We start from the raw sequence: 12157 nt of genomic DNA on the forward strand, positions 1-12157 counted from the left end.
TCTTAGGACCTTTCAATCTAAACTGGATGAGATTTGCGCCAGAAAGCTGAAGGAGCTTTTGTTCGTTCAGGAAAAAGATGGATGGACTTATTACTTTAATTCCCAAACCTAAGAAGGACCTACTTTCTACAGACAACTGGAGACCAACAAGCCTCCTAAATAATGATTGTACAATATTAGCTCTATTGCTAGCTAGAAGAATTAAATATATTTTGGATGATATTGTAGATGAGACACAGTCTGGTTTTATGACAAACAGGCACATCTCCAATAATATTAGACTCGTCTTGGATATTCTGGACTACTCAGCATCTGATGACTCATTGATCCTTGTCCTGGACTTCCATAAAGCCTTTGACTCAACTGAGCATGAGTTTATATTTCTTACACTTCAGAAATGTGGTTTTGGTGATATCTTCTGCAGAGCTATCAAAACTCTGTATTCCAATGCTAATAGCTGTGTTAGAATGAAAAACAGCACCACTTCTCGTTTTAGTCTTAATCGAGGTGTAGGCCGATCAGCGCGGATCTTTTTACTTTGCACCCAAATTCTTGCCTCTCATATTTCGAATAGCCCTGTGAAGGGTATAAACATAGCAGTCAGTTGGCAGATGATACCACAACCTTTCTTTAAAATGCCAACCAGGTGCTGACTGCTTTACATTTACAGGATTTCTCAGAAGGGTCTGGATTGATGCTAAACTTCAATAAATGTCAGTTATTACCTGTCAAAGAGTGTAATGTTCAGAGTCTTTGTAATATAACAGTTAAAAATGAAGCAACATATTTAGGTCTGATGAGCAAAGATAAAAAACAAAACAAAAACAACAGAATTTTAATAATTTTCCCCAAATTATTAAAAAATCTCAAACCAAGTGAAATCAGTGGTTGCAGAGAGATTTAAGTTTAAAGGGGGGGTATTGCTCTGAAAAGCAGAAGGTCTGTCTCGACTGACTTATGCAGCAATTTCTCTGCATGTGGACGGCAAAACTTGTAAGGATGTTGACCGAATGCTCTTCCACTTCCTCTGGAAAAACGGGACACATTACATCAGCACGAGTGTAGTGATGAATGACGATGAACACAGAGGTTTTGGATTCCCTGCTCTAAACAATACATTAAAGATTAACCAGACAAAGCATTTTCCTAAAAATCAGGTCTCCATCTGGAATTGTATTCCTCACTACATTTTCTCTAAGTTTGGGGGTCTAAGTTTTGTCTTAGGTTGTGATTATAATATAGATAAGCTTCCAGAAAACCTGTCGACGTTTCACAAACAAGTTCTATTAGCTTGGTCCCTTATATATAAACACAACTTTACACCCCATACGTATTTAATTTGGAATAACAGGAACATAGTGCATAAAAATAAATCATTATTTTTTTCTAGGTGGGTTGAGAAACAGATTGTTTTAGTGAAACAGCTGTTTAATCCTAATGAGCAGCTTATGTCTTATTCAGAATTTTTAAACACTTATAAATTTTCAGCCACACCCAAAGAATATGTTGTATTATTTGATGCAATACCTACGGGTATTATAATGCTTTTTAAAGGTATTCAACCTTGCATATCATCTGCCTCTCTGAACCCTGTGGGTTCACACACTGGAAGAATCTGTCTGCTAATACGAATATTCCTGCTTTGTTCCAGAGAGCATCTCTTATTGGAATTCCTTTGTCAGTGACATTAACGAGAAAAATTCCTAACAAGTATCTGGGAAAAATTAAAGTGAAATAAGTCTCATTTAAAATACTTCATAAATATTATCCTGCTAATCATTATATGACAAAGGTCAAAGGGGACATAAATATGAACTGTGGATGTTGTGGAAGCCATCCTGAGACTGCGCAGCACCTCTGATCTGTTCACATACAACGTTTTGGACTCCGGGACATTCATCACTGGACATCTCGACAAGGACTTTACTCTGAAACGGGAAAATGTTGGATTTTGTTTATTTCGAAGGCAAAAAAGAAGGTGATATATACTTTACAATAAATTTGTTAGTTATCTTAGCTAAATTTTATTTCCACAAATGCAAATACAGTATCCAAAACCTAATTTAAACTCTACTATAATGATACTCTCTTACATAAGATTGATTCGTGGATCACTTAATAAAAACGATTTTGTGCTATTTAAAATCATTTGAACATATGTAACTTCTTAATTCGTGCACATTCTCTGTATACTGTTTTTTAATAAAGGTTTTGGAAAAAAGAAAGAAGAGAAAAAGTCGGACCCGAGAGGAAACCGGAGCCGAGGCTCCACCTGCCGTGATCTCCAGCAGAGCTGTGATCAGGATGCTCCCTCAGAGGGACACTCACCTGTCCTGTGCAGCTTGATTTGGGGTTTCCAGGTGATATCCAGCAGTCTGCGCTGACGGTCGATCTCTTCCTCGTACTGGACGATCGTTTTTTCAAACTCCAAGAATATTTGTTCAGCAGCAGCAGTTAGTCGCTCGTTGATGAACTCTCTCAGATACTGAACTGAAGGCATCGTTGCTGCCGCAGCTCACACACTCAGCTCACACACTCGGCTCACACACTCGGCTCACACCGGAGCAAAGCTAACGGTCCAGCCACCGGATGTCCGTCCTCACAGTTCCGGCAGCTCTTCTTCAACTTCCGGTGCATTACCGCCACCTTCTGGATGAGAACAGCTTTTTTGCTCTTAAAACCCTGAAACTACATCACCTGTGTCGCTTTGTAATATTTCTTTTATTCATAATTGAACTCTATTTTTCTGAAAGTCAGATTTGCCTTTCCCGTCTATATTAACCACATTCTAACATTACTTGCTCAGATGATCCTTTTTAGTGTCATATAAACTGTATGACCAAACCTTAGTGCTGAGATTATATCTTCTGCTCTATGACTTCTTCTGGAGTTTAATCTCTTTTCAGACGACAGAAAAACCCAAATGTTCTATTTAAAAGAAAACCATCAGTATTCATACGCTCTGTGATTTATTCCCACAGGCATTGATTTAGTTCAGCTTTATCATCGCTCCGTCCTGACAGAGCTGTTTATCGAGCTCCGACTAAAGAATAAAAACAGAATTCAAACACAGGACTTAACGGGTACAAACGATCCTGTTTCAGGGTCACATATTAACAGTTGTAGAAAGCTGTTTGCTGCCAACAGGAAAAAGAAGAAAGGATAAATCTGAGAATCTGTTTTTCCTCCAGAGGCTCGTCACAGAAACACGAGACTTTGGAGAAATGTCTGGACCTCCTACGAGGGATCTTCCAGGAATGGTGGCGTTTTCCGGAGCTCTGATTGGTCAGCAGGCACTTTCATACCTGCTGATCTCAAAGCTGTTTGCAGCGTAGGTTACCATGGTGATATGCCCCAGTAAGAAGAAACCAGGGTTAACGCTGGTGACGTGGATTAGAGCTTTAGTGCACAAAAACAACCATAAATAAACTGAGTCGAGTCATTTTGTTGTTGTGGATCAAACAATGACGAACTTCCAGCTGCTCGCCGCAGCAGGTCAGTCAATGTTTTATTGACTCGAGGGGGCAGAGTTCAGTCAGTGGATGGAGAGCATCCATGTATGTCTGAACTCTGACGGGGTCATTCTAACATGTGAACTTGCTCAATCATTTTCAGTTATGCTCTATTCTGTTTACCCGTCACATAAAACCCCCAGCACATTTAAATTTGTGGCTGTGACGTGTGGAACAGCTCATAGGTCATAATCGTTCAGGGGGAGGGCAGCTTCTCTCAGAGTGCGAGGTGAGGGTGAGACCGCTGTGACTGAAACTTTCTCTTATTTCATAAACAGGGCAAAAGAAAAACATGATCACAATTTAGAAGAAACTTTATTTATACAGGTTACTTTAACAACAACCTACACTTTGTTAGTGTCACCTCTACAGTCTGAAATGATACAAAGTTACCGTAAGTATGACACACGAAGGGTAAAATGAAACTGGGAGGATTGCAGCCACGACAGAATCCAGGTCAGGAACCGTGGAGGAGAACATGACAGGAACAGAGCGCGTCGGTACGGTTAGGGTTGGATGGACGAAGCAAAGGAAAACGGCTGCGTGAACGACACGAGCTGACGAGCTCCTTTGCCGTCGGAGCCAAAAGTCGAGGCGGGAGGCAGACGCCAACGCCCCGCTCCGACCTGCAGCTTTCCAGGCTACGACTCCTCACCTGTGTGAGTGTCCAGGTGCTCCAACAAGCTGCGACTAGACGGAAAAGTGGCGCTGCACGCGTCGCAGGGATACAGCTCCTCGCCGGCGTGCGTCTTCATGTGCACGGACAGGATGCTTTTCTGACGGAAACTTTTCCCGCAGCTCTTGCATGAGTACGGCTTCTCGCCCGTGTGCGTTCTCATGTGCACGGACAAGATGTTTTTTTGGCGGAAGCTCTTCCCACAGGCTTTGCAGGGATACGGCTTCTCGCCCGTGTGCGTTCGCTCGTGGATCGTCAGATCGCTTTTTTGAGCGAAACCTTTACCGCACGTTGTGCAGGAATACGGCTTCTCGCCCGTGTGAGTGCGCATGTGCACGGACAGAATCTTTTTCTGGCGGAAACTTTTCCCGCAGGCTTTGCAGGAATACGGCTTCTCGCCCGTGTGCGTTCTCATGTGCACCGACAAAGTGCCGCTGAATCGGAAACTCTTCCCACATTCTTCGCAGGTGTGCGGCTTCTCATCGGTGTGCGTTCTCACATGGACCAATAGGTGACCCCTCTGAATAAAACCTTTCCCGCATATTTCACAAGCGTATGGCTTCTCACCTGTGTGAAGCCGCATGTGGCTCAGCAGGTGACTGCTCTGAGTAAAACCTTTCCCGCACGTTTCACAGGAGTACGGCTTCTCGCCCGTGTGGGTTCTCATGTGACCCAACAGGTGAGCCCTCCGAGTGAAACTCTTCTCACATGTTTGGCAAGTATACGGCTTCTCGCCTGAGTGGATTTTCTGGTGTTCCTTTACGTAAGAGTTTTTCTTAAAGGCTTTTCCACAAACATTACATTTAAAAGGCTTTTTACTCGAGTCGGCGTCGCGCTGACTCTCTGACACCGGACAGCTGCCGGGAGCGCCGTCAGAGTGAAGCTGGTGACCGTTAGCCTCTGGTTCACTGTGGTCACTGTCATCAAAAGCAGTCACCAAGAAGGCGTCGGTCTCATCCTTCAGGACGAGCTGCTCATCCTCCTGGCTGGTGCGCACTTCCTCCTGTTCCTCTTTAATGTGTAGAGGCGTCGGCTCCTCCTGGTCCTCACTGGAGTTCATCTTCAGGTCACACAGCTGCTCCTCCTCACAGACAGAGAGACAAACCACGAAAACATTAGTTCAAACTACAAATGACACAACAGTGTCCTCACACACACACACACACGTATAGTTGTTGTCTGAAAACGAAGCATCTTTATTTCAGTTTCATTGCCACGGGATAAAACAGATTGGTTTTTAATTCAACACGTCGTCTTTTATCCATTTCTGGGATTCCCTCATCCTCAGTCAGGTGATCTACGCTACGCTGCTCTTTGTGGACTTCAGCTCATGTCCTGGTCACAGACCGGTGACCAGCTGACGACCCCTCACTGCCTCACTTCTGTGTGATTGCTCCCAGGGTAGACGAGCGGGGCCCCACATCACCCGAGCCTAAACGCTGGCTCCACCCTTTACACCCACATCCACACCCCCACCCAGTCCAGCAATAGCATCATCAATTCTGAGGACGAGACAATCCCAGTGACACAGAGGAGGAACTGACCCGCAGCACAAGCACAGTACTGGTTTAAAAGCTGCTGTGTCCTCCTGTCACTGCAAAGGGAACGCCCGGACATGCTGTGTGGTTGTCCAACAGCACGGAGGAACGCACTCCCAGAACATCTGGAGATATATCGGCCCCGTTTGTGAAAGATGCGTCTCGAGCCGGACGCTTTGTGTTTGGAAGCTGCACATCAGGAACAAGGACAAACACTTTAAAAGACAACAAATCGTGCGAGACGTGGAAATGTCTGGAACATGTGCTGCTTTTGCGTTTCATAGAAAACGCCAAAAACCGTCTAATCAGAGGCGTTTGAAAGCTTTAATGACATCACTCATTTATGAGCTTGACCGTGCGGCACCTTTGAACACTAAAGAACCACGTGGACAATAAAGCGGCCGTATATACACGAGACAGGAAAGCATGTTCCTACAAAACATGTAACATCCGAAACAGAGACGACGATCACACAGCGTGGCGTATTGTGCCGCACGCCATGAATGATGACCTCCACTTGTGTCCCTAATCTAATTGTTTTGCCTTTAACAGAAACAACAACAGATCCCGACCCTCGCCTGTCTGCTTTGGTGGCACTGATGTCACATCCTGTCAGTATCTGGGAGTCGAGCTGGATGAGAAGCTGGAGAGGTCTGCCGGCCGGACGCCGCCTACAGAAAGAGTCTGAGCCGGCTCAGATCCTTCAGTGTGTGCAGCTCTGAAGCTCCCAGCCTGGAGGAGGTGATCAGTGACTCCCAGTTTCAGCAACAGGTTCCTTCAGCCTGGCTGTGTGAGGGAACAGGAGCTCGTTCCTTCTGCTGCTGTCATTCATCCACTGGTGTCAGATCCACACATGTGGAACGGGATTAGTCACACCTCACAGTTATCTATCAATATCTCTGCTTCTACGCTCGTTTTATACGAGCGCTTGTTGTTGGTTATATATTTGTTGCTATGACGACTTAATAAAGTCTCTCTGACTCTGACAGGGTTTCTGGAGTCATGCTCCACCTGGTGGCAGACGGCTGCATGACATGTAGGAGGAATGAAAACAAACAATGGGGGTTTCCTGTTCCGCCCTCTCTCATGACGGCCGCATAGACACACCTCCTCCGATCAAAAACAGAAACATGTCCTGCAAACTGAGATTTAAAACCTGTTTGATGTTAAAAACGCTGAAAGCAGGAAAAATGGAAACGAGAGGAAAAGAAAGAAGAACGTGACGCAGTAAGTGGATGAGGACTGGTGGGCCTGCTATGTGCTGGCAATGCTGAAGACAACATGAGGCAGACATCCCTCCAACCTGCCGGGCAAATACGGAGATTATCTTACAAGAAATTCAAGAATTTCAAAAGGAGAGCAAAACACACAGCTCGAAGATATAAAAGGTAATTTTACCTTAGATGTCTTAGACCAAGAGGAGAATCGGAGAGGTGGAAAACCGGACTGAAGCAGGCGAAAGCAGAGCTCAAATACTGGAGCAGGCGATGAAACATGTGCTCAAAGCTCCAGCCCGACACGATGGAGAACTTATGGGCCAGGAGGAGCCAGGAGAGACAATATTAGGATGTATAATGTCACAGAAAATGAAGAGGGGAGGTTTTGTGGAGAAACTCAGAGAAAACCTGGACAGTCCACCCGACACTGAGCTGCACACAGAGCGCTCACCTCCAAGCCTGCCTCCACTGAAAGACTCAGATCGATGGTGATCACATTTCACACTACGAAACAAAATTCTGCTTAAAGCACGTCTGTGAAGGTTCTCAGTCACGGATTAAGAAAGACATGAAGGCAACAAATTGGAGGATTTATTTCCATCATGATTATCTGACAGCGGTGCTGAATAAACAAAGAATACAACGAAGTGAAGCTGAAGAAAATCAGCTTCAATCTACCACTCAGCTGATGAGGCTACAAAAGACCCTGAAGGACCGAGGATCCCCGGTCAAAGACCCCCCAGTGGATCCTGTGGAGCAGCTGATCCAGCAAGCATGGAGCATCCCGGGAGAGAACACACCCCAGGGCAGCAGCAGAGACAAGCTCCAGGTCTGCTGAAGGAAATCTCCTCATAAGAACCAAAATAATAGTAAAAGGCAGTTACAGGCAAAAGGTGTGTACATCCCACCCTGCAGTACTTTCTCTTTTTACAAGCAGAAGTTGGTGATTAGCCAGTCTAAAGGTGCGTGGAGGTGATCTGAACATACACTTAAACCCCAAACAAACAGCTCCAACAAAACAACCGGTGCAAAAGTGAAAGAGCTGATGGAGGACATGGGTTTGATTGGTGCTCCCTATTTCACACTCATCATATATCAGAATAGACCAACGCAGGGACAGATCAAGAGCTATCGAGTCGGACGTGGGAACAGTAGACCTGAGCGAATGCGCCCTGATAAATATTGTAGTCGACTAAAGAGAAACAACATGGAGACTTAGGCCCAGCCTACTTAACGATGCTAATCTTAGGAAAGAATGAAATTCAAAAGTACATGAAAGAAAATGATAATGGAGAGGTGTCCTCACAGATAAAATGACTGCAGCAGCCTCAAGGAAAAAGAAAGTTCAGCAGGAAAAACGTCACGATTCCCAAAAAGAGCTGGAAAACAGCCGTGCACTGAACCAGAATCTGAATACACTGAAACAAGAAATCAAAAGAACTTCACATACACTCGGGAGACTGAACAGAAGATGCTACTTTGTAGACAAAGACATAAATTATTGGCACAGAAACATCAATATACAAAAAGGAGATCAAGCTGGCTTTCAACATAAACCCAGGATGATACAAGACAACGGCACACAGAGCGGGCTGTGATCCTTGAAGAGGCTTTTGGCTCTGTTAGTTGGCAGTGCTGATACAGAGTACTGCAGAAGGCTGTGCCTCGTCTCCTCTTTGCTGCAACAGAAAAAAATCACAGGTGTTGCAATAAATGTCAATGATGTACGTTTATACTTCAAAACACCCGAGGAGTCCCTGCCTGAGGTAAAGAACTGCCTCAAAAACATTGGTCCAATGACAGGATGTAAACTGAGGTCCTATAATTACAGCCCATGTGAAAAACCCAAACAAGCAGACCCACTGAAATGGAAACAAAATTACAACCATTTATATTAAAGAGACAGGATCACACCTCCGAGCATAAGCTCCACAATAGAAACCATCAAAAGATTTCTGTATGTTTCAGTGCCTCCCACTCAGGATTAATCACAAAGATTTTACTGAACAGGATAAAACGATCTCTAGATTTATATGACAAAACATTAAAAGAGAACAGTGGCTGGGCCCACCGCGTTCAAAAAAATATTGTACTTGAGCAATGATGCACTGGTGGGATCCATCACATGGAACAACAATAACCAATACGCATGTACAGGCAGTGCTGGCAGACAACTCTACAGGGTAAAATGGTGATAAAAGAAAATAAGCTGGAGAAGGATACAAAATATCGAAATGTGTGCATATGATTCAGAATCTACACCAAATCAGATAGATGCTAGGTTTAAAAACTGGATAGAAAAAGGACTCCATATGTGGCGTTGTGAGGGAAGACGAAGTTTCCAAACTTTAAAGCAAACATTTCATTTAGAAAATCGAGACCACTACAGACATCTCCAGCTAAGAAACTTTATACTCGAAACATTAAAGGCCAAAAACCAGCGAGGCCGTTCATCCAACTCTTTCTAAATGCTGAAAGGTCAGAAACTAAGAAATATACAAAAGTCTTCATGATTTCAACAATCACTCAACAACAACTGTGGCCGAGGCAGCACACCACTACCATGCATGTTGGGACTGTAAGCATATTAATAACTACTGCAGAGACGTTCAGGAAGTGATACAAAACATCTGTAGCACATATTTACTCTTTGATTTCAAATCCATGTTTGTAGGACACTAGGGCTGACACGATTAATCGACTAGTCACGATTACGATCAAAATCGTCGACGACTGATTTAATTGTCGACGCATCGTTTGAAGCTTTGTAAGATCACAAAAGACGCAGGAATAAGTAGCAGGATTTAAGAGTGTAATAACGGACTGAAACAGAAGATGGCAGCACTGCTTGTACAAGGATGCCAGCTGCCGTTAAACCCCGAAGAAGAAGAAGCTGTGTCCCAGAATTCATAGCGCAGCCCAGCTCAGTTTCCAACAATGGCGGCAGCTAGTTAGTTTTAACTTTACTCTTATTATTCTTTCTGGGTCACAAAATAAACGTTTAACATATTTTCATGGAGAATGTAGCTGTGTAAACCTCAAATATCTGCTCAGTTTATCAGGACACCGCATATTTTCAAAAGCGCTCCGACGTTTTCGGAGACGTCTGTTACCCACTAGCTCGATAGCTAGCCGGGGGCTAGGCTCACTAGCGCCGTGAGAACACCGGACTCCCCGCAAATTGTTTTCAAACCCACCGCCGTCTTTCACTCCTCAGGTTAAACATGATATATGAGTCACTTAGATAACTTAAAATGTTATTGTTTGGCTTTTTTCAGTGTTTTATTTGTTCCTGAGTAAATCGGTTTGGATGAGATTAAAGTTATAGTTTTTACACAGCTGAATAAACGTCAAGCAGACAGCTGATTATCAGAAGTGTGAGATGCTCCAGAATTTACTCCGGTGTCCTGTTATATTTTAGATAGCAAGGAGTTTATTAAACTTCACCGAAACAATCTGCAAATGTCATTAAAATTGAATAAACTATCATCTTGTCTTTATTTTTAGTTAGCACCTTAAACACTTCAAGCTGTAAGCTAATGATAGTTCTATAAGAGCAGATGCTGCTGGTGCAGTAAGCTGTACGTTGGATCATCTGATTAGTCGACTATCACAATAACCGTTTGTGGCGGCCCTAGAGGACACACGCCCTCAGACACACAGGGTGTAGATAAATACTTGGTGTGTTGCTGACCAAAAGATGGCCAACACAGGATCCACCAACATTACCCAGCTGGACTCATGTAACGTTACAGATTTATAAGATGGAAAAGATTACTTGACTTTAGAGTATGAGACACGGCTTCGCTGGATATTGCTGATTGTCATCATTGAAGGAATAAATGTTTAAATGTTTTTACTCTGTATAGTAACACGTACTAATGTCACCATGCATGTACGTAGTTACAAACTACATTTATCTGCACGTGTTGTTTTTTTCTGTCCTCACACCTGTGTGAAGGAAAAGTACCTGAAGTGAGTGCACACACCTAGACTACCATGCTCCTCTGTACTTATGAGTCTTAAAACTAAGGAAGCCGTTAAACGAGGTGCATTTCATTCATAATTTCAATAAACACTTAAAAAAGCAGATAAAAACAATAGGATTAAATAACTGTTACGTATGGTGACAATAGCAACAACGTGTAATAATAAGCAGCAATCAGCCGACAGCCGCGCAGCTCCAACAGCAGCACACCTGATGAACATCACGCAGCACCCACGCAGGTCGTGTTTCTGTCTGAGAGGAGGACGTTTGTGCCATCAGGGAGAACTCTGCTGATAATCTGCTGCGGGGTCCTGAGGACTGAGCCTCAGGTGGAGGCAGGGATTTATCCAGAGCTGCGTGCGAGGCACAGCTGACTGCACGTGAACACGGTTTGCTGTCAGAGCGAGCTCATGGCGTGGTGGTGCTGTACGGTTACACGGCGTTCATAACTCTGGGTTTTTCTTTCCCCAGCATGTGACAGCCTGACAGGCCCACAGTTAAGGATCCAGACACTCATCTGCGCCTGGTTGGAGCTGACCCCACGCCTATAAAACAGGTGGAGGTGGTGTGAGGCGGACTGAGCAGGTGTGCTCAGGTAAGTCGGTAGAGAGCTATTTTAAATCCCTGCTGCCTGAGAGCCCACGGGGCGTGTCCTCGCCCACGGGGCGTGTCCTCGCCCACGCTTTAATGAAGCCCGGGTTTATTTTCACAAATAGAGACAACATGGTGGTGACGTAGTTTGTCCTGTGCACTCATTGGCCGCCCGCGGCTCGCGCTCCAGGTCAGGGAAAGGAGACGGGCTCATCAAACAGACCGACGTCAGGGGCCACGTCCGGAGTTGATCGCGACAGTTTACCACGTGTGTACACTGCAAATCGATCAGCTGATATTTGATCACGTGGCTGAGCTGTTGGCGACCTTCCAGAGAGCCCAGACCGCGCAGGACGCACGAGACCTTTTGTTCGGTGCGCGCGCGTCTGTGCGCAGACTTAACGTCCCGCAGAGCTGTGATCAGGATGCTCCCTCAGAGGGACACTCACCTGTCCTGTGCAGCTTGATTTGGGGTTTCCAGGTGATATCCAGCAGTCTGCGCTGACGGTCGATCTCTTCCTCGTACTGGACGATCGTTTTTTCAAACTCCAAGAATATTTGTTCAGCAGCAGCAGTTAGTCGCTCGTTGATGAACTCTCTCAGATACTGAACTGAAGGCATCGTTGCTGCCGCAG

The 12157-nt window shown here is 44.7% G+C and overlaps 1 protein-coding gene across 3 annotated transcripts; it reads right to left on the minus strand.

The window, feature by feature from the left end:
- Positions 1 to 3808: 3808 nt before the first annotated feature.
- On the minus strand, positions 3809 to 12072 carry LOC309693951 (uncharacterized protein). Of its 3 annotated transcripts, none has more exons than XM_082513636.1 (2): positions 11972 to 12072; positions 3809 to 5272 (listed from the first exon to the last, which is right to left on the minus strand). In XM_082513636.1, the coding sequence occupies exon 2, from the start codon at positions 5246 to 5248 to the stop codon at positions 4154 to 4156; it is 1095 nt and encodes a 364-aa protein (XP_082369762.1). In that variant the 5' UTR covers positions 5249 to 5272; positions 11972 to 12072; the 3' UTR covers positions 3809 to 4153. The 3 variants fall into 3 exon arrangements, with proteins under 3 accessions (XP_082369762.1, XP_082369763.1, XP_082369761.1); XM_082513637.1 differs by having other exon boundaries at positions 3809 to 5269; positions 11972 to 12045; XM_082513635.1 differs by lacking the exon at positions 11972 to 12072 and adding an exon at positions 11142 to 11600.
- Between the last annotated feature and the right edge of the window lie 85 nt (positions 12073 to 12157).

Source organism: Aulonocara stuartgranti (assembly GCF_965226115.1).
Source record: "Aulonocara stuartgranti genome assembly, chromosome: 18".
In the NCBI taxonomy this organism is placed as follows: Eukaryota; Metazoa; Chordata; class Actinopteri; order Cichliformes; family Cichlidae; genus Aulonocara; species Aulonocara stuartgranti.

Bases quoted from the DNA above. Each gene is read 5' to 3' on its own strand.
- LOC309693951 (XM_082513635.1), bottom strand. From the start codon at position 11,207: ATGGCACAAACGTCCTCCTCTCAGACAGAAACACGACCTGCGTGGGTG. The intron at 5,273-11,141 runs GTGTGCTGCTGT...TCTGTCTGTGAG, and splicing joins TGCTGCGTGATGTTCATCAG to GAGGAGCAGCTGTGTGACCT.